At 40.5% G+C, this 25,928-nt stretch overlaps 2 protein-coding genes and 1 long non-coding RNA gene across 4 annotated transcripts; 1 reads left to right on the top strand and 2 right to left on the bottom strand.

Annotated features, from left to right (window-relative positions):
* Nucleotides 1-260: 260 nt before the first annotated feature.
* LOC121688876 lies at nt 261-3,915 on the bottom strand. 2 transcript variants are annotated; one of them, XM_042068795.1, is made up of 13 exons: nt 3,846-3,915; nt 3,503-3,679; nt 3,284-3,359; nt 3,012-3,167; nt 2,720-2,837; nt 2,547-2,597; nt 2,377-2,454; nt 2,140-2,196; nt 1,968-2,027; nt 1,783-1,835; nt 1,592-1,694; nt 1,097-1,266; nt 261-864 (listed from the first exon to the last, which is right to left on the bottom strand). In XM_042068795.1, exons 2-13 carry the CDS (start codon nt 3,630-3,632, stop codon nt 642-644), a joined length of 1,275 nt encoding a protein of 424 aa, XP_041924729.1. In that variant the 5' UTR covers nt 3,633-3,679; nt 3,846-3,915; the 3' UTR covers nt 261-641. The 2 variants fall into 2 exon arrangements, with proteins under 2 accessions (XP_041924729.1, XP_041924730.1); XM_042068796.1 differs by lacking the exon at nt 3,846-3,915 and having other exon boundaries at nt 3,284-3,350; nt 3,503-3,771.
* An 11,825-nt stretch (nt 3,916-15,740) lies between these two features.
* Nucleotides 15,741-25,672, top strand: LOC121688830 (sialic acid-binding Ig-like lectin 7). The gene is made up of 11 exons (XM_042068710.1): nt 15,741-15,898; nt 17,135-17,186; nt 17,316-17,486; nt 19,326-19,407; nt 20,438-20,513; nt 20,802-21,164; nt 21,347-21,655; nt 21,801-22,064; nt 22,640-22,733; nt 23,876-23,927; nt 24,057-25,672. The coding sequence occupies exons 2-11, from the start codon at nt 17,164-17,166 to the stop codon at nt 24,309-24,311; spliced, it is 1,689 nt and encodes a 562-aa protein (XP_041924644.1). The 5' UTR covers nt 15,741-15,898; nt 17,135-17,163; the 3' UTR covers nt 24,312-25,672.
* Nucleotides 16,621-18,569, bottom strand: LOC121688831. Its single transcript, XR_006024703.1, has 3 exons — nt 18,557-18,569; nt 17,045-17,046; nt 16,621-16,823 (listed from the first exon to the last, which is right to left on the bottom strand). It is a non-coding gene; the product is annotated as an uncharacterized LOC121688831 (long non-coding RNA).
* Nucleotides 25,673-25,928: the final 256 nt, after the last annotated feature.

Genomic DNA, 25,928 nt, shown 5'->3' with positions numbered 1-25,928 from the left:
ATATGATAGTTTTTACTTAATAGAATACATGACTTATCATATATACTGATTATGAGTATGAATACTCAGTACCCTACATTTCTATCATTATACATATTAATATGAAACTGAAATGCTGCCCTCTTGTGGTGTTTCTTGTCTTTCACCATTCATACCATAGACTGTATATATATATACAGTCTATGGTATGAATGGACTAGACTATATAGACTATATATATACAGTCTATGATTCATACAAAAATATTTATGGAGATCAACTTTGAGAAAATGTTTACTGATGTTTAAAATATTTACATTATGTTATATTTGAAAAGACACAGTTTTAGCATATCCATCTGACAGAAGTGGCTTTTAAAACTTGATCAATCAGCATAGGCAATATATCATACTGATTAAGGCAATGCATTTTTTTAAAAAAAAAACTTTATTTGAGATTCTGTCACTCAAAGAAATGCTGTCAGTCATTCAGTCAAAGTGTGATGTCAGCCTGTAGTAAGTCATCTCTCTATTCTTAAACAATGAATGATGAGTGAGTGAGTGAGTGAATGAGTGAATCAAGCTATCACTCCAATATCAATCACATGTCAAGCTATCAATTGATCAATCAAATATCAGTAGGAAATTAATAAATCAATCCAGTTAAAAGGGTGGCATGCCAAAATGCTGAACATCGCAGTACGGCTGGACGATATGGCGGGCGGTGGTCCACAGGACATCCATACAGTCCAGGCCGGGGATGGTGGAGCAGGAGGGTGTGGCCAAACTGAGGAGACTCAGGGGCAGCAGAACACCCAGTCCGACAGCAGCACCAACCCAGGCCCCTCTTTTAAAGTGCCCCCAGGCCTCACCCAGCCAGCTGACACTTCAATCAGAGACGGGGAGATGGACAAGGGAAAGACAAACAGAGGAACAACATCAATACGGACAGAACAGTTTGGACATGTTCCAGAACAGTGTTTCAGACGGATGTCCACAACAGGGATCCCTACAGAAGACGTCTACACCAAATTAAGACAATATTGTTCCTAAATGAAGTCAATAAAATGTAAATAAATCAGTGTAATCTCACTGTTTGCACTGACCCTACAATGTACCTGTTCTCGCTGTGCTGTGCTCGCTTCACCTCCATGGCCTTGAGTTCTGCCAGGTCTGTTTTCACCTCCTTGACTTTTTTACAGGTGACACCTACTTCCACCTCCTGCTGGCTGACGTCTCCTATCTCATCTTCAGGATTGTCTGGGTGCTGAGGTGCATCCATGCTCTCCTAAGGATAAAAAAGTAACTGGTATTTAGAAAATGCTTTTATCCACAGCGACCGACCAATTGTCAGGCAATGAAACTATTGCTGCTTCTGCTCTCCTGTTCAGATTCTGTCGTGTCATCTACTTCCTCCTGAATTATTAAACTGCACATTCTTTTGAATTTCATATGACCTTCTGCTGATTAAAAATCCACTCATGTCTTTATAGGCCTAGTAATATGTTCTAAAGGTCCTGATGTTTGAGACAGAAATCTATGACAATTATAAAAATGAAACAAATACACAATTAATACATATTTGACGTGTAAAAAACAGTTCTTTAACTCACCAGCAATCCAGGTATCATGCTGAACTCTTCAGCAAGAGAGAGAGGGCTCGTTGGGGCCAAGGAGAAAGAGCCGTCCAGGTTTAGGAAACTTCCCCCTTCAGTACTGATCACATAATTAGGATATTTGAGTTTATTCATTAGTAGGTAGAGGCCGGAGTATGTTAATGTGAAAATCAGTAAAAGATACATACACAACTTCAAATTCCCACTGGCTCTCCAGGTCCTTAATGTTACTTTTTAGTTGCTGAGAGACAGAACAGAAAGACAACAATTTGGATTAGCCTAGAGGTTTTCATCAGTGTGATTTAAAAACAAACAAACACAGGCAAACTGTAGGAACAATAATGACAATTTGACGGAAAGCAGTGAATTATACTTCTCCAGTTGTGTTGAGCTCCATTAAGGAAGCTTTCTGACTGTCAATCATGCAGTCTCTCTGAAATATAAGCAACATGATGAGACTAAATGTAATTATATTTAACCATGCATGTAACTTCATCTAGTGAACAACTATCATCAGGAATGCCATGTTAGCTGTCAACACCTACTTGGTGAATTATTTCATCTCTTTCGGCGAGCTGCAATCTTGTCTCCTGCAGTTTTTGCTACACACAAAAGAAATACAATATTATTTACTTCACTTGATACTCAGCAACACATTCATAACATGTATTCATATGGCCTTCCAAGTCAATTGATGGTGTTTGTTTTAGTAAGTGTATCACTTTTATATTTCAAATATATAATATAATTCAACATCTGAATAGCCAAGATGATGTGAACACCTCCAAAGTCTGCACGATTTGACTCAGATCTGTTATTTTCTTCTGGTCCGTTTCTCTCTTTGGCAAAATAGCAGATATCTGTTGCATGAACAAGGGGTCAATCATGTGGGAGGAGATGTAATTAAATTAAATAAAAAGTATAATATGGTAAAGATATTCCTTCATGATACCTCATCATTGATGGCTGCAATCTGGCCATACATGGTTTTGTTCTCCTTCTCCTAGTGGCAAAAAATAAAAACTTACTAATAGGAAATTATTTTCTCATGTTCTAGCCTACTTGTCAGACAGATACAGTCAGTAGTAGTCCTCACTGTAGGTGGTTATATTTGTAATTTCTCACCAGCTTTCTGATGTTGGCCATAAGGCTACGTGTGGCCCTCTCCTTCTCAGCAAGTGCAGCATGAATATCATCCATGTTGTGCACTAACTTTCCTCCATCCAGAACGGACTGCTTCATACTAGACAAATAATGGAAATCATTACTGTTACTTTTTGACAATAGCCTACAAAAATTTCATGTAAAATGTTCAAATGAGTTTCACAAAGACATGAGTTGTCAATAAACAGGACATTGTCATCACTGTCAATGGTAAAAAAAATCTATATAGTTTTGATGTAAGTACACTGGCTACCTTTTAATTTGATCTTTCAGAGATTTGTTTTCCAATTCCAAATTAGCATTTGAGTCCTCATGAGCGTAAAGAGCATTCTGCAGATCTGCATTCATCTTCATCTGGCGAGTCTTGCAGTGCAGAAGGTCCACCAAACATATTTTCTCGTCTATGTTCCTACAAATCCAAATAATTCATAACAATAGTCATATGAACTTGTATTAACATGGGAATATACTTTTGATAACAATGTGCTTTTAATTAAATACAGAATCCCTCAGTTTCAAACTCACAGGTGTGAGGAGTTCCAGATTTCCTCCTCCTCGCCATCCAGACTATCTCCCATGGAGGATTTCATATCTGTAAATACTGCAATGAATGACCAATTAGCCATATAAACAGTCTATAGTTTATGTCAACGTACTTATAAAAGCTGTACCATACAGGCCTATATTTAGTTTAGAAACAAAGCATTTTCACAATAACGAAGAGCTACTCTGTGCTATCCTTACCATCACTTCCATCTCCAAAGCACACTTCAGCTATTTTAGGAGAACTAGGTGCAGATTTCTCATCAAACAGCAGATTTGAGCTGCTAGTAGAAGAAAGGGCACCCTGGTCTTGAACAGGGCAGGCAGACATGTTTCCTAGGAATGTCCAACTAGTGGAACTGTCACCGACCAGATGATCTTTCACAACAAATTGAAATTAAATCAGAATCTGAATAGCAAAACTAGAATAATTCTCAACTAAAGATAAAAAACTGAACTGATCTAAACTATCTCAACCATTTCTTATATGATCTCAATATTAGCCAAACTGGGATAACCATTAGACGTCATAAGTAGTACCAACCATTATGACGTTGGATGTGACAAACCGAGCGATTCCACCGGAGTTTAGGGGCACATAGCCTAGCCAAAGATCCTTGATTACTAGCTCCGCTTTAAAGCGTAAAAATTGGCAATCACTTTTGATAATTAAAATCTGGCAAAGAATTTGCCTCTAATGGTGGTGTCCAGTAAGCGACCAACTAGGCCTATGGCAGCGATCCAACGTGTCCTTGTATTGAATCAAAAACGGCGCCGGCCGCGGAGCAGTGTAGTCCATGTCGCTCCATACAGTAGCTCTTTTTTGTTGCTGTTGCACAAGTTATTCCGAAAGCTGGAAAACAGTGTCACCTTGTGCAAGCTCACCTCGTCCAGCAAAACTTGCAGTTCCTCTGACGAGAAGCTTGGTGCCCTTTTTTACGTTGCTTCCCCCACCATACTGTATCTAACTCTCTCTCTGTTCATTGTAGATAGGTTGCTTTTTATTGAAAACATTAACCAATGGCAATCAATACCGCATTAAACAGAAGTAACTGCAGCTGCTTGCCAATCAATTCTAATTGGAAGGTACCTTACCATTAATATAAAAGTGTATTACATAATGTTTAGAAGTCGTTAAACCCATGTCAAGAAGCGGCACAAGTGGCACAACGGGATAAGGAGGGATGATTAGCGAGGAATAGGCCTACCCGGTTAGTCTACCTGTCACAACATATCGTGTGAACATATTACTGACAATTTGATAATTTAGTTAATAGTTTATATTTTACTGATAACTTAAACTATGTTAAAATAAATGTTACTGGAAAAATTTGAGGAATGTTTCATTTGCATAGAACGTGTTGTCTTTCTTAACGCCGTCGTCATGCACCTTCGCGTGAAGTAGAAAATCGATTCCTGAGCAATCGATGCCAACTAATTCAGCACCTTCACTTGGGACAGCGCCTTTCTAACGTCGAACGTAAGAGGCGTACGTAAGAGGCAGCGTGTTAAGAAGCTTCCTAACGGCTCCCACACACAGCTGCGTGCATCGCGTTGCTGGAGACGCATCCCATTCACTTTAAATGGGCTCACGTGATCCGTTGCCGAACTGAATTGTGGGTCCGTCGCGTCGCGTTTCTCCCGCTGCTCGCGTTGAGGAGTTCAGCTGTTGCTGCACCGACAGAAGGCACCGGCCAATCAAGCCAATCTACGGACGGCACCAACCAATCACATTACGGTTTTACTTCAAGTCATTTGCATAGCTACCGTCGGGAACACCCACTGGAATGCGTTGACGGAACGCAGCTGTGTGTGGGAGCCGTAAGGGACACCAAAGATTGTTAAGGGGGAGCAAGATATTTCATCAGGAGCCACTTCCGGGAACCCGGATCGCACGAGGGGGGGTCAAAATCCCCCTTTATGCAGAGCAGAGGCAGCGACTGCTCCATTGAAGTCTATGTGCATAGCTCAGAATTTCACCACATATGCTAAGGTCTTGGTTCTATAGAGTTAGGAATGTGAATTTCGGGCACATTTTCATGATCCTCAAACCCTTTTGAACATTTCAGGTACATTTTTAGTATTTTTGAGCAATCCAGTCTGGAGAAAATCAACCTTATATCAGGTGTGCGCCGGTTATTTATGCCACTGCTGTTGGCCGGTTGCAACTTACGCTCGTCAAAACGTCATCGACACGCCTCTTTATGCAGACAGGATTCGATCCCCATTTCGCGCCCATAGACATGAACTACGACGAAGTATCTTGCTCCGCCTTAACAATCTTTGGGGACACTTCGCCTCGCGTTCAACGGATTCATTTGCATAAAGATGGGCTTCGCCCAGCTTTTTGATGCACGACATATTTTCAAATGCAGCGCTGCCTTCCCGGAATGCTTTGCGGGCGCGTTAAAGTCGCTTGACGTCACCCATAGGACTAGAGTGGAATGCGACACAACAAAATGAAGTGTCGTGCAAGTGGATCGGTACCATTACAGAAGATATACTTAGCGTACGAACGTGTCGGGAATCGTGCCATAACGTTAAGAGAGAGGTAAAGGAATACAGTAGGTTAAGAACTACTTAGTGATAAGAACGTTTTCGGGAACCGGCCCCTGGTTATTTATCGAAGGACTTACATGTCACGTTTTATATTTTATTATGATCACTCGCATTACCATGGGGTTACTGAATAGGTAATGCTACGGTTAACTTAGCATGCCCACCATTACACTGGAGATGAGAAAAAACTTTTAAACTTTTTTTTATTCTCCCGCGGCGATAGGCTAGGCTTGACTACAGGTAATTCGCTCATTAGCTCAGATCAGTGACTACCAGAGGAAACGCGGGGTAGAAAACTCAAACAAGTTAATGTTAGACTAGCTGTGTTACAGTTTCTCGTTGCAAAATCAAAATTTCACAGGAGCTCCATGCGCTTTTGTAGGCTACACGCAGTCTCAAAAACACTGTTTACAGCTTTTCGAGTCACTGTACGAGGTCATTTATTTTATATAGTGATAATTTAGATACACTTATGGGGTGGGTGCAATTGCGTTTTCTAAAGAATCTCCCGTCTTGATTTTGTACAGAAATGAATATTATTAATATAAAGGAGAATTCCGGTGTGATATTGACCTAAAGTGTATTGAAACATGATACCGAGTGTGAACGTATGTCTCATAGCCCATCTCGGCTTGTCCCCTGCACTCCAAAATCTGGCGCTAGTTAGCCGATGCTACCAACAGCTTTTTCAATAGTGGTGCTTCGGCATCGGGCTAGCCATGCAAATAAATCACTGTTTTACACCCATTTACGAGGCTCAATGTATCTCCACACTTCATTGGTAGACTTCCGAGGGCCCTGACATTTAAAACGAGACATTGAGAACTTTGAAAAAGCACTGGTAGTTTACTTACAAGACGATTTATACAGACAGTATCTTCACGAAGTTTAGCGTTTGCAGCCATCTTGAATTTAGTCACGATAAGTCGAGCAACGAGTAAGAATGAACTGGTATGATAAGGGATCAGATTCCAAAAATAATTCAGTGGAAATGCATGGATTCCAGTTTCTTCCAGTAGCAGCAACTGGAATCCATTGAATCCAACTGGAATCTGAAAAAGTGGCACCTTATATACAGTAGCAGGCTAAGATATATATTCTTTGCCACAAGGTCTGGAATTTAATTTAATATTGTTGTAATGGTAGGATAACTACATAGTTTGCACAATAATTACACTGTGTTATAAATATTGTATATCAATGCATTTATTGACTGTCAATTACCCAAAATCGTGGCTCTGTCTATCATGAAGTAGCCTATTTAATGCATTCTAATCTATTGTCAATCACTTCCGGGAATTATTTGAAGTTTACATGAACCACGTGACCTTAACGAATTTTGAACACCCATTGTCGCAACTCTACCTTAGCTCAATCCCATGAACCCTTTTTCTAAATAAATAAATAAATAAATATAGTACATAACGAAATAATATTAACCTATTACCAATAAAGCCATATTGTGATTATAAAAAAATATATATTTTAGAATTTCAGTTCAGCTGCTGTCAACTGTCTTATCTGAATAGCAATGTTGGCTAGTTTCCTAGTTTTCTTTAATATAAACATCACTGGAAAATCCCATACGTTTTATCGTTAATTATCATAGCCACCAGGGAGCGGCAGGAGACTACCACCTAATACGGTCTAGCAGTCAGCTGACTTCATAACCTCGGCATGCAGGTAGACTGTTTTATGAGACAAAGGTTTGCATAGATTACATAGATTATATAGGCTAATTAATTAAATCCTTAATCAACAGCCAAAGGCCTACAACACTGCTTCGTTTTTTCTTGAGTCTGTGAATGAGACTTCTGTCCCGTTTGGTGGGGGAGCACCACTTATGGAGCATGCACCATACATTCTACATTAGGCCTATGGTAGCATTATAGTCACAACATTATATCAAGCTTAGTACGCATCAATAATATATAAAGTATGAAAATTAGGATCAGGATACTGCAGTTTTGGTACTCTCACCAAACTATGCAAGTTAGGTGGGGGAGGAGTTTGTCAACACCCTTCCATGTCTCCAATGGAGTGCGGCAGGGTGGAATTCTGTCTCCACTGCTATTCAATCTATACATGGATGATTTATCTACAGAACTGAAGGGATGTAGAACTGGCTGCTTGGTGGGGGATAGTCTCATTAATCATATGCTTTATGCTGATGATTTGGTGGTACTGTCTCCTTCCAGTGCTGGCCTGCAGCAACTTCTTAGAATATGCTCTCAATATGGAGTTATGTTTGATATAAAATTTAACTCAACGAAGAGTGTGATACTGATCGCCAGAACAAAGGAGGATATGAAGTGTGTCTATCCTTCTTTCTCGTTGGCAGGTGAACCACTAGAGGTTGTAAAGAAAGTTAAATATCTGGGACATGTGATAAGAGATGACCTCTGTGATGATGATGATGTGCAGCGTCAGTGTGGAAAACTGTATGGACAGGCAAACATGCTGGCACGCAAATTCCACATGTGCACTCCTGATGTTAAAATCTCACTCTTCAAAACCCCAAAAAATGAAAAAACTCCATGTGGCTTATAATGATGCACTAAGAATTGTGCTTAAAATCCCTAGGTGGAGTAGTGCCAGTGAAATGTGTGTGTCTAACAATGTGCCCACTTTTAACGCTGTTTTAAGAAATGTTATGTATAGATTCATGTGCAGACTGACAGGGTCTAAGAATATGATTATTGTGTCCATAGCTGATGTCTCTAAGAGTGACACCAGGTACACATCTTGTTTTTGGAAACATTGGACCCGAAGCCTGTATATTGTTTTGTAAATGATGCCTCAGCTGCATCATTCTTAAATGTTTTGTATTGTTTTACATTTATATATCTGTACTGTGTTGTCTCTATGGACCTTTGTGTCTTGAATAAAGTTGAAAGAAGAAAGAAGAACAGCAACATTAGCAATTTAAATCTTTCCTATAGCATCACCCATTTTCAGCTCAATCATTTACCTTTATTCCCTCTTGAGCACTGTGCTACGCTGTCCTGATTTACTGTGAGAACTCAAACTAAACTAGCTACCAAAAAATTCAGGAAAACAAACAAAATGGTGAGAATGTGGAAATGAGGAGCTACCACCTCGAAATAGAATTGTTTTTAAGAACATGTGCAGGTTTCGATGGTATCTTCGGCTTCATGCCATCATCCAAATGCCAGAGCAGAACAGGTAAATAAGTAACTTGAATTAGTGTCGTCCCAATCCATTTTGAACAGCATCAGAAATATTTCACCTTTGTAACTTAGAAATGAGTTTGTTAGTTTTGTTATTTTATTCTTCATACAAATCCACCCACCCCTTTGCTGATAGCACATACAGTAGATACATAAGGTCATGAAGACAAGAACCAAACACAGAAGAGGAATCCATATCACAAGCTTGCAGAGAGGAGTGAATTCCAAAGTATTGTGCTCTGTATGTTGCAAAACAGACATAGCTAATGGTTTGGTGATTATGATGAATCAGACACATATATATTGCCACACACATACACATACACACTGGTGCATTTACTGTCAAAACAAAGTTGTACCACCAAACTGGTCGTTGGTAGAGTTCAGCTGGAGGATACCTTTGTGTGTGAGTCCTTGAATTGCTAAAGGAACCATAACTTTAGGAATTGCTAAAGGAACCATAACTTTAGGAATTGCTAAAGGAACCATAACTTTAGGAATTGCTAAAGGAACCATATCCATGTGGGGTTACATGCCCACCAAGTTTTGTGTACCCCGGTCTTTCAGTGTCCCGGGAATCCTTGTTGGTGTACGGTCACTAAATGTACACATAAATTATTTTATTGTAAGGCCCCCCATGAACGAAAGTTCACAAAACTTGGCATGCATTCGGAGGGTGTCATAATGATCCTACACTTTCAATTTCGTGCAGTTTTGACCATGTCAGCCAGAGATATTGTGGTGAAAACACCTAATTTTTTGCTTTTTAATTTTTAACTAGGTGGCGCTATACATGAAATAAGTGCTAATGGGATGGGTTGACATGCCCCCTTAAGACCAACATACAAAAAAAAGGTGGACCTCCATATTCACAGAAAACTGTGTCTGCCCTACCCTCCTTTCGGGGGGTGCAGTCCAGCGGGGGGGCTACAGATCAAAACGAAAAACGATGGTTCCATGCTATCCATATGGGGTTACATGCCCACCAAGTTTCGTCTACCCCGGTCTTTCAGTGTCCCGGGAATCCTTGACGGAAATTTGGACATGCGAAAAAGAAAAGAAAAAAAAAAGAAAAAAAAACAAATTTGACTAAACCTTCGCTGCGCGGCGGTCATAATAATAATTGAAGGAATGTAACCTAAGCTACCTCTCGCTCTAGTCTAGATGCACCCATTATCACAGTGAGACATTAACACATTATGAACACAAAGAGTTAGGCTACTTCAAAACTTTTATTGACACGTCATACAGGTTTTTGGTTCATACTCTTTGGTATGAGGCAGGTGTGAAGACACGATACAAATTTAATTGAGGACATCTGTACACACATCTCTTTGTTACCATGGCACTGCTGTGTTTAGAAAAATGTCTTTACTTTGTATCGCACCAACATTGCTGCCCTCGCGGCACCGAGTCACTCAGCTATAAGTAGCCTAATAAGCAAGTAAGCTATAAGCAAGTCTCAGCTATACCACACCAGATGTGTGTGTTCTGGTGGATGATAAATGGAGCGATGCGATGGGCCAACTTATCAAACTTCCCAGCAGACAGGCGAAAGTACTCGTGGTGCTTCTCCTCATCTAACAGCCACATCTTTAGCATACATGTGGAGCTCTTCCTTCGTTCAGTGCTCGCCCACGTTCTTCTTTTCTTCAGGCGTTTCAGGCTTCTTTGGTGGTTGTGTCCTACTTTTCAGGCTCGACGTACTGCCCCCAGTTGGTGGGACAGAGTATCACAGTTAATCCGTAGTGCGCAGGCGCTAACCTTAATGCTCTAACGCGCATTCAGGACAACAGAAATTGGAGTATGCCTCATGTACGCATCAAAAATGACGCATGTCTTCGACATGCGCAAATGTGACGGAGAAGTATATTTATATATATATAAATATAATAAGTAAAAGTTAAAGTTAGAATGTTATACAGTTTTGTGGATAAATATTGACAAATGCTTCGAAAGTGCTTTGCTAAAGAGAATATGAATGCCATATACATGCATCAATCTGTCAAGTTAGCGATTATCATGTTTAAAGGTCAATATGGCTATTGCAGTCACAAATAATAGCTCTTCTAGTGTTCTCACTTCTGAGAAGCTGTCCACGCTTGACTTCAACACAGCAACAACGGATGAAAGCTAGATGTGCCTTGCCCAGGTCAATGTGCAACACAAATAAAAAAGGGAAACTGTCGATGGCTGCAAGAAACCAATGAAAACCAGTTTTTGTCAGAGCCTGAGACACAACTTCATCGAGGGTGGGGGCCAGCAACATTTTTCAAAGTTCTCAATGTCTCATTTTAAATGTCAGGGCCCTCGGAAAGTCTACAGTGGAGATACTTTGAGCCTCGTAAATGGTGTAAAACAATGATTTATTTGCATGGCTAGGCCGATGCCCGAGGCACCCCCATTGAAAAAGCTGTTGGTAGCATCGGCTAACCAGCGCCAGATTTCTGAGTGCAGGGGACAAGCCGAGATGAGCTATGAGACATACGTTCACACTCGGTATCATGTTTCAACACACTTTAGGTCAATATCACACCGGAATTCTCCTTTAAGGGTCTGGCGACAGATAATGTAATGGCCCAACTCGAGGGGCAGCACCAAGCGTGCATTTGAAAATCTCACAGCATGCAATTGGATTAGACTATACGACCAATGTTTACTGACTGATTCTGCACTTTGGCGCAATTGGATAACACCACGACTGTCTTCTGTTTAGCAGTCAATGCAGTCAATTGTTTGCGTGTGGACCTGAGGATGGTGAACAAAGCTGCGGTCCCCGATAAGTATCTACTGCCCACTTCACAAGAACTGACCTCTTAGTTTTATGGCTCCAAAATATTTTCCCAACTCGATCTCGGCCAGGGCTACCTGCAAGTTCTCCTCCACCCGTACAGCCGCAGCCTCACTGCATTGGTCACGCACGTGGGCGTTTTCCAGTACACCAGGGTACCGTCGGCTTATGCTCTGCTCCTAGCTGCTTCCAGAAAATAATGTCCACTATTTTTGCCGGTATCCCGGGTGTTGTGATATTTCTGGTTGACATAGTAGTACACGGACCGACGGGTACCACCCACGACCAACACCTGACACAGGTACTCGACACACTGGCCTCCCATAACCTCACGTCGAATGGGGAGAAATGTCTTTTTTTTCACCTGAGATGGAGTTTGTGGGGTTTCACCTGATGCCAGAAGGACTTAGCCCTCTTCATTCTAACATGGAGGCCATCCAACAGCTGCCCATGCCCTCCAGCTCTGCCCAGCTCACTTCCTTCCTGGGCATGACAGCCTATTACCTGCGGCTCCTCCCTCAGTACTCCGCAACCACTGCCCCTCTATGCCTGCGACGCCTCCAATTATGCACTATAGGGGCTGTGCTGTCTCAGATCCACAGTGGCACAGAGAGACCCATCGCTTTTGCCTCACAGGCTCTTAATTCAGCAGAGCAGAAGTACTCTGTGGGAGAGAGGGAGGCCCTGGCCTGCGTCTGGGCGTGGGTGGCTTTACCTGAAACCCGGATCCAGGTTCCAGTGACCCTCTGGATCCGGCCACATGACCAGTCTGTGCCTGCACCAGACCGGGCTACCTGGGAGACTATGTTGCAGATTTTTAATACTCTAGTTTGGGGTTCTAAGGCACTTAGACAAGTTCACCTAAGTTCAGGTTTTGAAATAGCCTTAATGATCTGTTCCAGTGAGACTGTGGTCGCGACAATGCATTCTGAAGCAGTACTAGTGTCTGCTGTCATTAAATTATTTGTAATTCATTATCTGTACTATCTTTCACTCAGGGATGTGATTCGGGTTATTCCCTGGGGAGGGGGGAAAATGTTTGTTTCCATGACAGTGTTTTTACGTTAGTCATGTTGGGAGCTGGCGATGACGTGTGTCAGGTTAGAATGTGTGTTTGGATCAGTTGTATTAAATCACTGAACATGGCGTGTACTCTCTGACTTCTTGTGGACTTTTACTGTATATTGCAGCTGGTTTTATGACTGTGTGGGAGTAATGTCCTTTAATTGTTTGGGGTAGGCTTATATACAGTATACAGTATGAAACTGTTTTTCCACTTATTGTTTTTCTTTTTCTTTTCTGTTGATAGCAATGTTATGTACTTCTTTAAAGGATATTGAATTTTGAAAGCCCTTTTTGAGATGTACTGCATAAGTTTGTGAAAAACCTGTATGAAAGTGTTCTCTTAATTGAGTCCTTAGGCCTATTAGACCTAGTCAAACCAGTTGACGTCATATGGTGGGTCAGCTGATTGTAAGGCCTACATATACATGTATCCCTTCATCAGATGTGTCCACCATTTGCCTGAAGAAGACCCACATATATTGTAGCCTATGAGTAATATCCATGATGGGCTCCAGTGCTCCAATCCAAGTCTGTTCTCCTCTACAACTTCAGAGTCTGAATGCTGTCAATGCTCATGTCCGAGTCATAACTGAAGTCCAAGTAGAGTCCCGAAGACAAGGCCTTATATCAGTCTGGAGTTTGAGAACACTGCCCAAAGGGCGTTTAACATAACACTCCCACAAGAGGCTTAGAAAAGATCTAAACAAGTTCACAGTGCATGTCAGGGGGGAAAAGGGCCTTAAGAAAAATGGCAGTTTAGATTCTGTTAGATTGGAAAAAAAGAAAGCGAGTGGGGCTCTCAGCTTCAACTCTGCTGCTGCAGCACCACCTGGTGGAGATATGAGATACCACATATTCCCGCTGTTGTAGCGCCACTGTAATTGCTGTAACTAGATGTACCGCGGTACAAAATATGACCGCCGCCCAGTCCAGCACATTTTTTCCACAAAAATAAATCACGCTGAAAGGCCTATATGATTCTAACTGTCTCACTAAATTGCATTATCCACACTCAATTCTCACTGGTATCTGCGAGACAACTGCAATCTGCAAAGTACCAAAACATGATTAGTTCATAGATTTCACATGTAAAATTGATTTTATACAACCCCACCCCCATCTTGCCTGTTCATAATTCTGAGAAATTCTTGAATTGTGTGCATGTGTGCGTTTATGTGTGTGGGTGTGTGTGTGTGTGTGTGTGTGTGCGTGCTTGTGTGTTTGCCTGCGTACAGTATGTGTGTTTGTGCATGTGCATGCATGCGTACATATGTCTACTGTGTGAGTATGTGTCATACGTATGATTACTGTGAATGTATGTGTGTGCGTGTGTATCTGTTTATGCACATGTGTGCACATGGAATGGGTTAACATGACCCCTGGAGGCAAACATACGGAAAAAATTGGTCATCCTAGGCCCTACGGTTCTCAAGATATTCACAGAAAACTGTGTCTGCCCTACCCTCCTTTCGGGGGGTCCAGTACAGCGGGGGGGCTACAGATCAAAACGAAAAACGATGGTTCCATGCTATCCATGTGGGGTTACATGCCCACCAAGTTTCGTGTACCCCGGTCTTTCAGTGTCCCGGGAATCCTTGTTGGTGTACGGTCACTAAATGTACACATACATTATTTTATTGTAAGGCCCCCCATGAACGAAAGTTCACAAAACTTGGCATGCATTCGGAGGGTGTCATAATGATCCTACACTTTCAATTTCGTGCAGTTTTGACCATGTCAGCCAGAGATATTGTGCTGAAAAATTTTTTGCTTTTTAATTTTTAACTAGGTGGCGCTATACATGAAATAAGTGGTAATGGGATGAGTTGACATGCCCCCTTAAGACCAACATACAAAAAAAAAAGGTGGACCTCCTAGGCCCTACGGTTCTCGAGATATTCACAGAAAACTGTCTCCGGCCACCTACAGGCCAGTTGGTGTATAGTAACATAAATTAATTTATTATGTGGCCCCCCATGAACGGAATTCCACGAAACTTGGCGTGCATTCAGAGGGTGTCATAATGATCCTACACTTCCAATTTCGTGCAGTTTTAACTATGTTAGGTCACAGATACCTGCGATTACAACATTTTTACTTTTTTGTGTTTAACTAGGTGGCGCTATACATGAAATGAGTGGTTATGGAATGGGTTGACATGACCCCTTGAGATCAACATACAAAAAAAAAAATGGTCCTCCTAAACCCTACGGTTTTCGAGATATTCACAGAAAACTGTGTCTGCCCTACCCTCCTTTCGGGGGGTCCAGTCCAGCGGGGGGGCTACAGATCAAAACGAAAAACGATGGTTCCATGCTATCCATGTGGGGTTACATGCCCACCAAGTTTCGTGTACCCCGGTCTTTCAGTGTCCCGGGAATCATTGACGGAAATTTGGGCATGCGAAAAAAAAAGAAAAAATCTGACTAAACCGCTTCGCTGCGCGGCGGTCATAATAAGCTGTATTACCCAAAGAAGTCCTTGTAAGGAAAAATATGACAGAGTTTAAAGCAATTTTAAAAAATACTCTTAGATGCTCAATGCTCATCATCAGATGCTTGTTGACAGCGAAACTGGTTTGTCGACTTGTCAAAACTTGTTTGTCAAAAACAAAGGTTTGTCACTACGCTAGTGCACAGAGCCTATTAAGTGGATACTGCATAAGCCAAATGTACAGTATGTTCTAGTTGTTATGACCTGGATTGTGGGCTGTAGCATTAAATGAAAACTGACTACAATGTCGCTTTTATTTCTGTACGAAGGACTCACATGGGTGCCAAATGGCACATATGGCCTAATATCCTTAACTTGACAGGTGTGAACAATGATATGATCATGCCCATGCACCACCCTTGGGATGCTGCACTTCTACTGACATGACATGCTCTGTGTTTCAGAGGAAGGGAAGACACCTTTTATCCTAATCATTGGAGCAACAACAGGTGGATCCCTGGTAGTACTCCTGTTATTTGTTGTGATTTGTGTTATGAGGTGAATATTTTAAGTCTGTATACTATTCCAATATCAAATACTCTTTTATGAGAATATACTGCGGTGGAATTGAATAGCTGGGGTTGTAATCATTGTCAGTGAAGAAAATGTGTGATCAAATATGCTAAAAAATGATGGTGAACATACATACAATTTTCTACTATTGCTCTCAGCTATGGTTGACAGGACCACAAGCAGTTGTTATTTACATGTAGTAAACAAAACTACAGACCATAGGGGTATTTCACAAAACCTAGGTACTGTAAGGGATTAATCAGGGATTTTTGGTTATCCTCTATACATTTAGCCTTGACTTGGTTGCACAAAAGAGATGGCACTTAGGCTACCATGGGGATTTATTCTGTGCCCAGGCTTAGTTATTTCTAATAATTTAATAGCCTTAAAATTAACCTGTGAACAAATACTTGTTGTTTTGCTGTTAGATGTTTGATGAATAGACTACTGTAGTAGTTGATTGGAAATGGAGGGCAATTTTTCAAAGGATTTCAAGGATGTTTTCAACGAATTCGGTTATAAAGATAATATATACTAACCCTACTATATCTAAAGCGGTTGTTCACTTTGTGTGTATGACGCTATTTTCCGCTACCTTGGAAAATACAGAATTCTTGAGAGAGCACAATTTGAATTTGCTCAGTGAGTCACTCTGGCAATCAGTAATGATGCTCATTACCCATGCCCTTGGAGCCTAGCTACACCAATCACATCGGTGTATCAAATATAGGCAGACCAGAGGGGAGCTAAACAGATGATGACAGTGCTGCAACGTCGAAGTCTGGAATCAGTCAGTAAACATTGGTCGTAGTGTTATCCAATTGCATGCAGTGATATTTTCAAATGCATGCTTGGTGCTGCCCCTCAAGTTGGGCTATTTTCATTACTCATAGCCAGACCCTAAATCTTTCTAGATTTGAGTCTGGATTTCCAGGCTAATTTTCCGCGTCTTTTTTTATTCTAATTGTGGTTTCTTTGGAGGAAAAAAGAAAACAGTTGTAGTAGTTGTAGTAGTAGAAGTAGTTGTATTCTCAACTACTTACACTTGGCTTGACTAATTGCTCCTATAGGATATATAATACTCATCCTGGATTGGTGTTAATGATATGTGTTGAGCTATGATTACCAGACAACTCTAGGTCAAGCCTCGCTTTATCACTTATCTTGGATGTCTGAAATACCCCTCAGATTGACAGTTGTTGTGTTGAATGTAATTTTCAGATGGAACAAGCCTACACTACATCAAGAGGATGAGCTTAATTCCGAGTGTGAGGTATGTTTTATCTAATGTATGATTTTGAATGCAAGTGAATAATGATATAATGAATAATTAGATCAATTTGAAGATCATTTTGTGTGATGAATGATCATGACATGGTATATTGGCTTCTCTGGCACTTAGACCTCAGCTACATGTGATGAGGAAGGGCCTGCCCATACTTATGGACCCAAACCTACAGATGACCAGCAAGTGGAGCTCCACTATGGGGAGATCAACCTCTCCAAACTGCCTCTCAGAGACACCCACGAGGGGCAGGAGCAGGGACCAGGGCAGGAGACAGAGTACGCAGAGGTCCGTTTGTCAGGCAGAGACGTCCCGGCTAGTGATCAGACAGGTCTAGACAAAGAAGAGGTTTACGCCAAAGTACAGAAATAACTGCAATCACTCAAAACCTTCTGAAAATGAAATCTTGTTAATATCAATGGCAAAGATTTAACCCTTCAGCAGGGGAGTTTTGAACATTCTATGAACATTCTATTCCATGTTGAATTTGGTGACCTCAGATATTCTTTACAACATTCATTTTACAACATCACACCTGTGACGGTACCTTCTAGGTGGAATAGGTTTTAAACAAATTTGCAACCTGCTCTTCGTGGACTTCTACAGTAGCTGTCCATTCTGTGCTTAAACAGCCTGGACCAAGCCAAACATTCCTCTCAACCAATTGCTTCAGATAATGTTGAGCTCAGGTATCAACAACCTTTAACAAGAATTGTAAACCGTGCCTCTATTTATATATTTCCTGTTTTCTTGTTTGTTTGTTGGTTGGGTTGTTGGTTGTTTTTTGGGGGTGCCTTTTTAATTAAAATAGGACAGTGACTGGAAATGGGTGGGAGAGATAGGAGTAGTATCGGAAATGATCACAGGTTCCGGTATAACAACCTAGTCTATTTTTGGATGACACCCTCTCCATAATAGCGTAGATGTAATTTCCCAGTCCCACACCACATCTTTCCCAATCGCTTCCTGTCTGTCTTTGCACTGTCCTACAATAAAGGCAAAAAATACGAAAGAAAAAAAGTTGTAAATGCATATTCTGGTCTTCAAAACTTTACAGATTGATGTCATTTTGGTCCCTAACAAAAATGTACACAAATAGACCAGGGTTTCCTAACCTTTTTTGGCAGGTGACCCTATTTTAAAGTCACAAAACGTTGGCGACCCCAATCATTCACAACATGTTGTGAGAGAGACCGCATCTCATCTTTGCTGTAACATCCAGTTGAGAGCAGCATTTTCCCCAAATGTCCTTGCAAGCTCATTTTTTTGTTTGACTAACTTGCCTGATTGTTTTGCTACTTTAATTTGAACGTTGATCAAGCATTATTGCCCATGATGATCTCATGCGGGATGTCTACTTTTATTTTTACATTGTAATGAAAGATCCGATTAGTTACTTAACTTGGATATCATGTCATATATTTTTCATTTAATGTATATACATTTTAATGTAATGTACTGTCAATTGTAAGATACCCAATATCTCAGCCGACCCCATTTGGATTTCAGGCAACCCCACATGGGGTCCTGACCCCAAGGTCGGGAAACGATGCTATAGGTGGAAAGTAGACTGAGACAACTGGGCTTTTATTGATTAATATCTTTAGTCATTAATCTCCTGCTGCTGTGCAGGTGCTATATCAGGCAACACTCAGATTTAGTAGGTATAAGGAAATCAGAAATCTTTTCTATTTGTTGCTCTGTAGCATGTGAGAAATGTTTTGTAATATGTTAGAAATTATGTATTTTATATACAAATTAAAGACTAAAGGTTGCTAAACATTTGTGTTAAAATCCTTTGTTGGTCATGCTGTATATATTACCCAACACATGCATTCCTCATATGTAGGTAGAGGGGGGATCAGCTAACTCAACCAAACCCTTGGGTTGTGCTGCAGAGCTGTACTCCTCCTGTTCACCACCGCACTCACCATCAGATTCAGCACTTCTCAAAGTTTTCACACTTTTATAATCTCATATCTGCTTGTCCTCCCATGTCTGATCAGGGCTTGGGCCACACATCACTGGCGGCTTTAGTGCCCTGTCATATTCTACATTCACACGCACAACAGAATATACCACTAGTAGGGGAAGAGTTCTTCTAACTTCTTTTTTTTCAATATAAAGAAGTGCAAGGCGTGAAAACAAGAAAGCTCATTTACATTCCAGCCTAGCTAGGAGCAGCTTCCTCTTTTTGGACTCTAGGAAGGTAAGAGCTCAAATTTTGCACATTGATACTCTCAAGCAACAGAACAAGGCTACTTTGCTCAACCATCTTTTAAAATCTGTCTGTACTTACACAATGAAGTCTATTCAATTGTCTTTTAGGAACAGATTATTTAAATTAAAATTATTTAAATATACAGGGGCAAGAAAAAGTGAACCTATGCTAAAGTTGACTAAAAAGAGGAATAAAAAATCATATTTTGGAAATTGATCTTAACGTCTTAATTAAAATATGAGGAAAAATCCAACCTTTAAGGACACCAATTTTCTTAGTGAATGAATAATGTATCATAAATAAATAAATGTTATTTCAGTTAGCCTATTAGCTGGTTTGATTTGCATTGAGCTCAATGAGCATCAAACCAGCTAATAGGCTAACTGAAATAACACCCATGCCAATCTCTAGGTATAGTGAATCTATCTATCTATCTATCTCTTAAGATCAATTTCCAAAAGATGATTTTGTATTCCTCTCCTAGTCAACTTTAGCATGGGTTCACATACTTTTTCTTGCCACTGTAACTCTAATCATGCAATAAAGGCAAATGAACTTAGAAAGGGGATGTGAAACATGATGAGCAGAAATCTACTATATACTTTTTCATTTGGATTCTTAAGAATATTCCAAAGTGTTGAAGACATTGCTTCCCTTTTTTTTTTTCGATTCAGTACTTTTTTCAGGGGACTGCACAATGGATTTGTGTTCCATTTTCCCCCCACTTGTATCTTGTGCGGTACAGAGTACATGCCATGTTTGAAGCAGGAAGTGGTAGATCAGTGTTGAAACCAATCTGCTTGTCTGAGGAGATGCTGAAATGTTCAGACAACGGTCTGTTTTTGCCCCATTGTTCTGCAAGTTGTGCATAGTTAACAAAATGACTTTAGTGTGTTAGAATAAAAGGACTATGTACATAAGCTTCATGCTCTTACAGTAATAATATATTCATGACTTTTAGCATTTTGTCTTTGTCTGTGATACTACTGTATACATTTTTACATGGGTTTCCTGTTAGTGTGCTGAATTTAAAGACGAAGTGATGATCTTCCTCAACACCTTCTTTTTCTTTCATCTCCTGTTCTTCGCAGTAGGTCAGTTTATTTTTTACATTTTCCTCAAATGTTTGTGATTGATCTTTGAATAGTTAAATTGTTTTAAAAATCTATGGCAGTATGCAAGTGGTCATCATGGATCACTTTTGGGGAAATATTAAGTAATTTATACCATGCCATGTACAGCTATGAATGTCTTATACCTACAGAAGTCCATGGCAATCCTTTTTTGTAGCACACTTAAATATATAGGCCTACTATTTGTAAAGAAGGTGAACAGAGACTTAACATTATAGTAAAAATGATTGTACTTGATGTGTTTTTCAGGGGAACGGTCATACTCGGTATCACTGCCAGAGAGACTCTATGCCTTAGGGGGATTCTGTGTGGTGATTCCCTGTTCATTTGATATCCCTGATTTTGAAACCAAACTGAACATCTCTAAGTCAATTAATGGATTGTGGATTAAAGGCGGAGAAAACTTTAATAATCTCCCAGTGGTTTTCAATGGCACTACTAACATAACCAAGTTGTTTGAGAGAATAGAGATCACTGGAAATCTACATCAGAGAGATTGCACAACTATCTTCTACAACGTGACTCAAAGCCATGCAGATAAATACCACTTCAGAACTGAGATGACCAATGAACTATATACGTTCAAGGAGTCATTTCGTCTGATTGTTGAAGGTAGGAGGTTCACCTCTTGGGTTTTCTGAATTATTGCTGCACTATCATAACTTTAGAGTAACATTCCTTGTTGATAAGAATAGTGTTCAATGTAAGAAACCTCTTGAGTTGAGCCAGTTGTGTAATCTGACTAGTTTTAATGCCAAAATGAAATCTAAATTTAAAGCCCCCCTCCCCAACAGATTCTCCATTGAGTCCACAGGTATCAGAGATGTCTGAGGTGTCAGAGGGGACATCAGTGAATCTGACCTGCACTGCTGCTGCTCCCTGTCTCTCTCAGTCTCCTACCATCACCTGGTCTCTTCCCACTGGGAACACACACACTCACATACAGGACGAGAAGGATGGCAACAGATCCCTTGTGTCTTGTTTGACCTTCACTGCTTCCCATAGTCACCATGGGAGAAAAATCTACTGTACGGCTTCTTACCCCAGACAGAACGGCAGCTCTGTGGAAGCCTACAGCACTGTGCAGATACTCAGAGTCTTGTGTAAGAATTTGTTTTGTCACTGGCTCAGTATGGTTAATGGTTCAGTAAGATGTCTCGAATGTTCGGATGTTAAAAGTTACCTCTCTTTCATACAGACCCTTCAAGTGTTTCTAATTTCTAATATATTTTATGATCTCTCCCCCAGTCTCTCCTGTGAATGTGGTGGCCTCTGTGAGCACTTCAGGTCCAGCAGCAGAGGGCAGTAGTGTGACTCTGACCTGTAGCAGCAGTGAGGCCAACCCTCCAGTGCAGAACTACACCTGGTTTAGAAGGGGCCAGCACACACCTATAGGATCTGGACAAACCCTCACCTTCAATCTCAGCTCCAGTGATGAAGGACAGTACTACTGCAGGGCAGAACATCCACAGGGGGGAAAGGAGTCTGCTGCAGTTAATCTGATGGTCACAGGTATTCTAAAAACACACAAACCAATTAAAGTGGGTTACCATTCACATATGCACACTAAACAAAAACAATTCACATTAACAACAAAAAAAACTATTAAGAATCATACTGGAAACCGGAGAGTGTTTTACATGAAAATATAACAAAGTTTGAAGCAGCAAAAACAACCATTAGCCCACTCTCAAATGCCCAGTGCGTGTATTGATATGTATAAGTATATATACTTTTTTGATCCCGTGAGGGAAATTTGGTCTCTGCATTTTAACCCAATCGGTGAATTAGTGAAACACAAACAGCACACAGTGAACACACAGTGAAGTGAAGCACACACTAATCCCGGCACAGTGAGCTGCCTGCTACATCGGCGGCGCTCGGGGAGCAGTGAGGGGTTAGGTGCCTTGCTCAAGGGCACTTCAGCCGCAGCCCACTGGTCGGGGCTCGAACCGGCAACCCTCCGGTTACAAGTCCAGAGTGCTAACCAGTGGGCCACGGCTGCCCTATATGGACAATGTAAACAAACTGTATGTTCAAACCATTATTAGTCTATGCTCAGAACCAATAAATTCTCTTCATTTTAGAGGATAAAAGGATTTTTTTCCTAACCATCGGGGTATCTGGAGGATCTCTGGCAATAGTAGTCCTGATGGCTGTACTGATCATTTGTGCTAAGAGGTAGATCTTTTCCATCACATTTCTGTTGCTCTTGTTCAAAGTGCCTCCATGCAGTAAGATGTTAACCTCCCTTTGTCAAAGTATATTGTTATTGTGTTGCATGTGTGTTTATGGGACACAATAATTAATATAGTACAGATCTTTATTATTTATTATGTTTTTGTGATTGGGGAATTCTGTTCACATTCAGGTCACTGTCAAGGATGGGCAAAAATACAGCAAAATGTATTTTAAAATAAAATATCAAATACACTGATTTTAAGTGTATCAAAATAAACAACAGCATACAGTAGCCACGCCATCAAAATAATGTATTTTGTATACTGTATACTTGTTGTTTTGCTGTTAGACGTTTGATGAATAGACTACTGTAGTAGTTGATTGGAAATGGAGGGCAATTTTTCAAAGGATTTCAAGGATGTTTTCAACGAATTCGGTTATAAAGATAATATATACTAACCCTACTATATCAAAAGCGGTTGTTCACTTTGTGTGTATGACGCTATTTTCCGCTACCTTGGAAAATACAGAATTCTTGAGAGAGCACAATTTGAATTTGCTCAGTGAGTCACTCTGGCAATCAGTAATGATGCTCATTATCCATGCCCTTGGAGCCTAGCTACACCAATCACATCGGTGTATCAAATATAGGCAGACCAGAGGGGAGCTAAACAGATGATGACAGTGCTGCAACGTCGAAGTCTGGAATCAGTCAGTAAACATTGGTCGTAGTGTTATCCAATTGCATGCAGTGATATTTTCAAATGCATGCTTGGTGCTGCCCCTCAAGTTGGGCTATTTTCATTACTCATAGCCAGACCCTAAATCTTTCTAGATTTGAGTCTGGATTTCCAGGCTAATTTTCCGCGTCTTTTTTTATTCTAATTGTGGTTTCTTTGGAGGAAAAAAGAAAACAGTTGTAGTAGTTGTAGTAGTAGAAGTAGTTGTATTCTCAACTACTTACACTTGGCTTGACTAATTGCTCCTATAGGATATATAATACTCATCCTGGATTGGTGTTAATGATATGTGTTGAGCTATGATTACCAGACAACTCTAGGTCAAGCCTCGCTTTATCACTTATCTTGGATGTCTGAAATACCCCTCAGATTGACAGTTGTTGTGTTGAATGTAATTTTCAGATGGAACAAGCCTACACTACATCACGAGGATGAGCATAATTCCGAGTGTGAGGTATGTTTTATCTAATGTATGATTTTGAATGCAAGTGAATAATGATATAATGAATAATTAGATCAATTTGAAGATCATTTTGTGTGATAAATGATCATGACATGGTATATTGGCTTCTCTGGCACTTAGACCTCAGCTACATGTGACGAGGAAGGGCCTGCCCATACTTATGGACCCAAACCTACAGAGGACCAGCAAGTGGAGCTCCACTATGGGGAGATCAACCTCTCCAAACTGCCTCTCAGAGACACCCGCGAGGGGCAGGAGCAGGGACCAGGGCAGGAGACAGAGTACGCAGAGGTCCGTTTGTCAGGCAGAGACGTCTCGGCTAGTGATCAGACAGGTCTAGACAAAGAAGAGCTTTACGCCAAAGTACAGAAATAACTGCAATCATTCAAAACCTTCTGAAAATGAAATCTTGTTAATATCAATGGCAAAGATTTAACCCTTCAGCAGGGGAGTTTTGAACATTCTATGAACATTCTATTCCATGTTGAATTTGGTGACCTCAGATATTCTTTACAACATTCATTTTACAACATCACACCTGTGACGGTACCTTCTAGGTGGAATAGGTTTTTAACAAATTTGCAACCTGCTCTTCGTGGACTTCTACAGTAGCTGTCCATTCTGTGCTTAAACAGCCTGGACCAAGCCAAACATTCCTCTCAACCAATTGCTTCAGATAATGTTGAGCTCAGGTATCAACAGCCTTTGGCAAGAATTGTAAACCGTGCCTCTATTTATATATTTCCTGTTTTCTTGTTTGTTTGTTGGTTGGGTTGTTGGTTGTTTTTTGGGGGTGCCTTTTTAATTAAAATAGGACAGTGACTGGAAATGGGTGGGAGAGATAGGAGTAGTATCGGAAATGATCACAGGTTCCGGTATAACAACCTAGTCTATTTTTGGATGACACCCTCTCCATAATAGCGTAGATGTAATTTCCCAGTCCCACACCACATCTTTCCCAATCGCTTCCTGTCTGTCTTTGCACTGTCCTACAATAAAGGCAAAAAATCCGAAAGAAAAAAAGTTGTAAATGCATATTCTGGTCTTCAAAACTTTACAGATTGATGTCATTTTGGTCCCTAACAAAAATGTACACAAATACTGTAGACCAGGGTTTCCTAACCTTTTTTGGCAGGTGACCCTATTTTAAAGTCACAAAACGTTGGCGACCCCAATCATTCACAACATGTTGTGAGAGAGACCGCATCTCATCTTTGCCGTAACATCCAGTTGAGAGCAGCATTTTCCCCAAATGTCCTTGCAAGCTAATTTTTTTGTTTGACTAACTTGCCTGATTGTTTTGCTACTTTAATTTGAACGTTGATAAAGCATTATTGCCCATGATGATCTCATGCGGGATGTCTACTTTTATTTTTACATTGTAATGAAAGATCCGATTAGTTACTTAACTTGGATATCATGTCATATATTTTTCATTTAATGTATATACATTTTAATGTAATGTACTGTCAATTGTAAGATACCCAATATCTCAGCCGACCCCATTTGGATTTCAGGCAACCCCACATGGGGTCCTGACCCCAAGGTCGGGAAACGATGCCATAGGTGGAAGGTAGACTGAGACAACTGGGCTTTTATTGATTCATTTCTTTAGTCATTAATCTCCTGCTGCTGTACAGGTGCTATATCAGGCAACACTCAGATTTAGTAGGTATAAGGAAATCAGAAATGTTTTCTATTTGTTGCTCTGTAGAATGTGAGAAATGTTCTGTAATATGTTAGAAATTATGTATTTTATATACAAATTAAAGACTAAAGGTTGCTAAACATTTGTGTTAAAATCCTTTGTTGGTCATGCTGTATATATTACCCAACACATGCATTCCTCATATGTAGGTAGAGGGGGGGATCAGCTAACTCAACCAAACCCTTGGGTTGTGCTGCAGAGCTGTACTCCTCCTGTTCACCACCGCACTCACCATCAGATTCAGCACTTCTCAAAGTTCTCACACTTTTATAATCTCATATCTG

Source organism: Alosa sapidissima, chromosome 17 (genome assembly GCF_018492685.1).
Source record: "Alosa sapidissima isolate fAloSap1 chromosome 17, fAloSap1.pri, whole genome shotgun sequence".
Classification (NCBI taxonomy): domain Eukaryota; kingdom Metazoa; phylum Chordata; class Actinopteri; order Clupeiformes; family Clupeidae; genus Alosa; species Alosa sapidissima.
Note: the sequence above shows the minus strand (reverse complement) of the source record. Positions and strands in the feature narration are given on the sequence as shown.

What these genes read in the sequence shown, in the direction of transcription:
- LOC121688876 (XM_042068795.1), bottom strand. Translation starts at nt 3,632, where the DNA reads ATGTCTGCCTGCCCTGTTCAAGACCAGGGTGCCCTTTCTTCTACTAGC. An exon ending in ATCTGGAACTCCTCACACCT is followed by an intron (nt 3,168 to 3,283) that starts GTGAGTTTGAAA and finishes TTGGATTTGTAG; the next exon opens with GAACATAGACGAGAAAATAT. An exon ending in CAGTGGGAATTTGAAGTTGT is followed by an intron (nt 1,695 to 1,782) that starts GTATGTATCTTT and finishes TTATGTGATCAG; the next exon opens with TACTGAAGGGGGAAGTTTCC.
- LOC121688830 (XM_042068710.1), top strand. Translation starts at nt 17,164, where the DNA reads ATGAGCTTAATTCCGAGTGTGAG. An exon ending in AGGAGACAGAGTACGCAGAG is followed by an intron (nt 17,487 to 19,325) that starts GTCCGTTTGTCA and finishes TTCAATATAAAG; the next exon opens with AAGTGCAAGGCGTGAAAACA. An exon ending in AGTTAATCTGATGGTCACAG is followed by an intron (nt 22,065 to 22,639) that starts GTATTCTAAAAA and finishes TCTTCATTTTAG; the next exon opens with AGGATAAAAGGATTTTTTTC.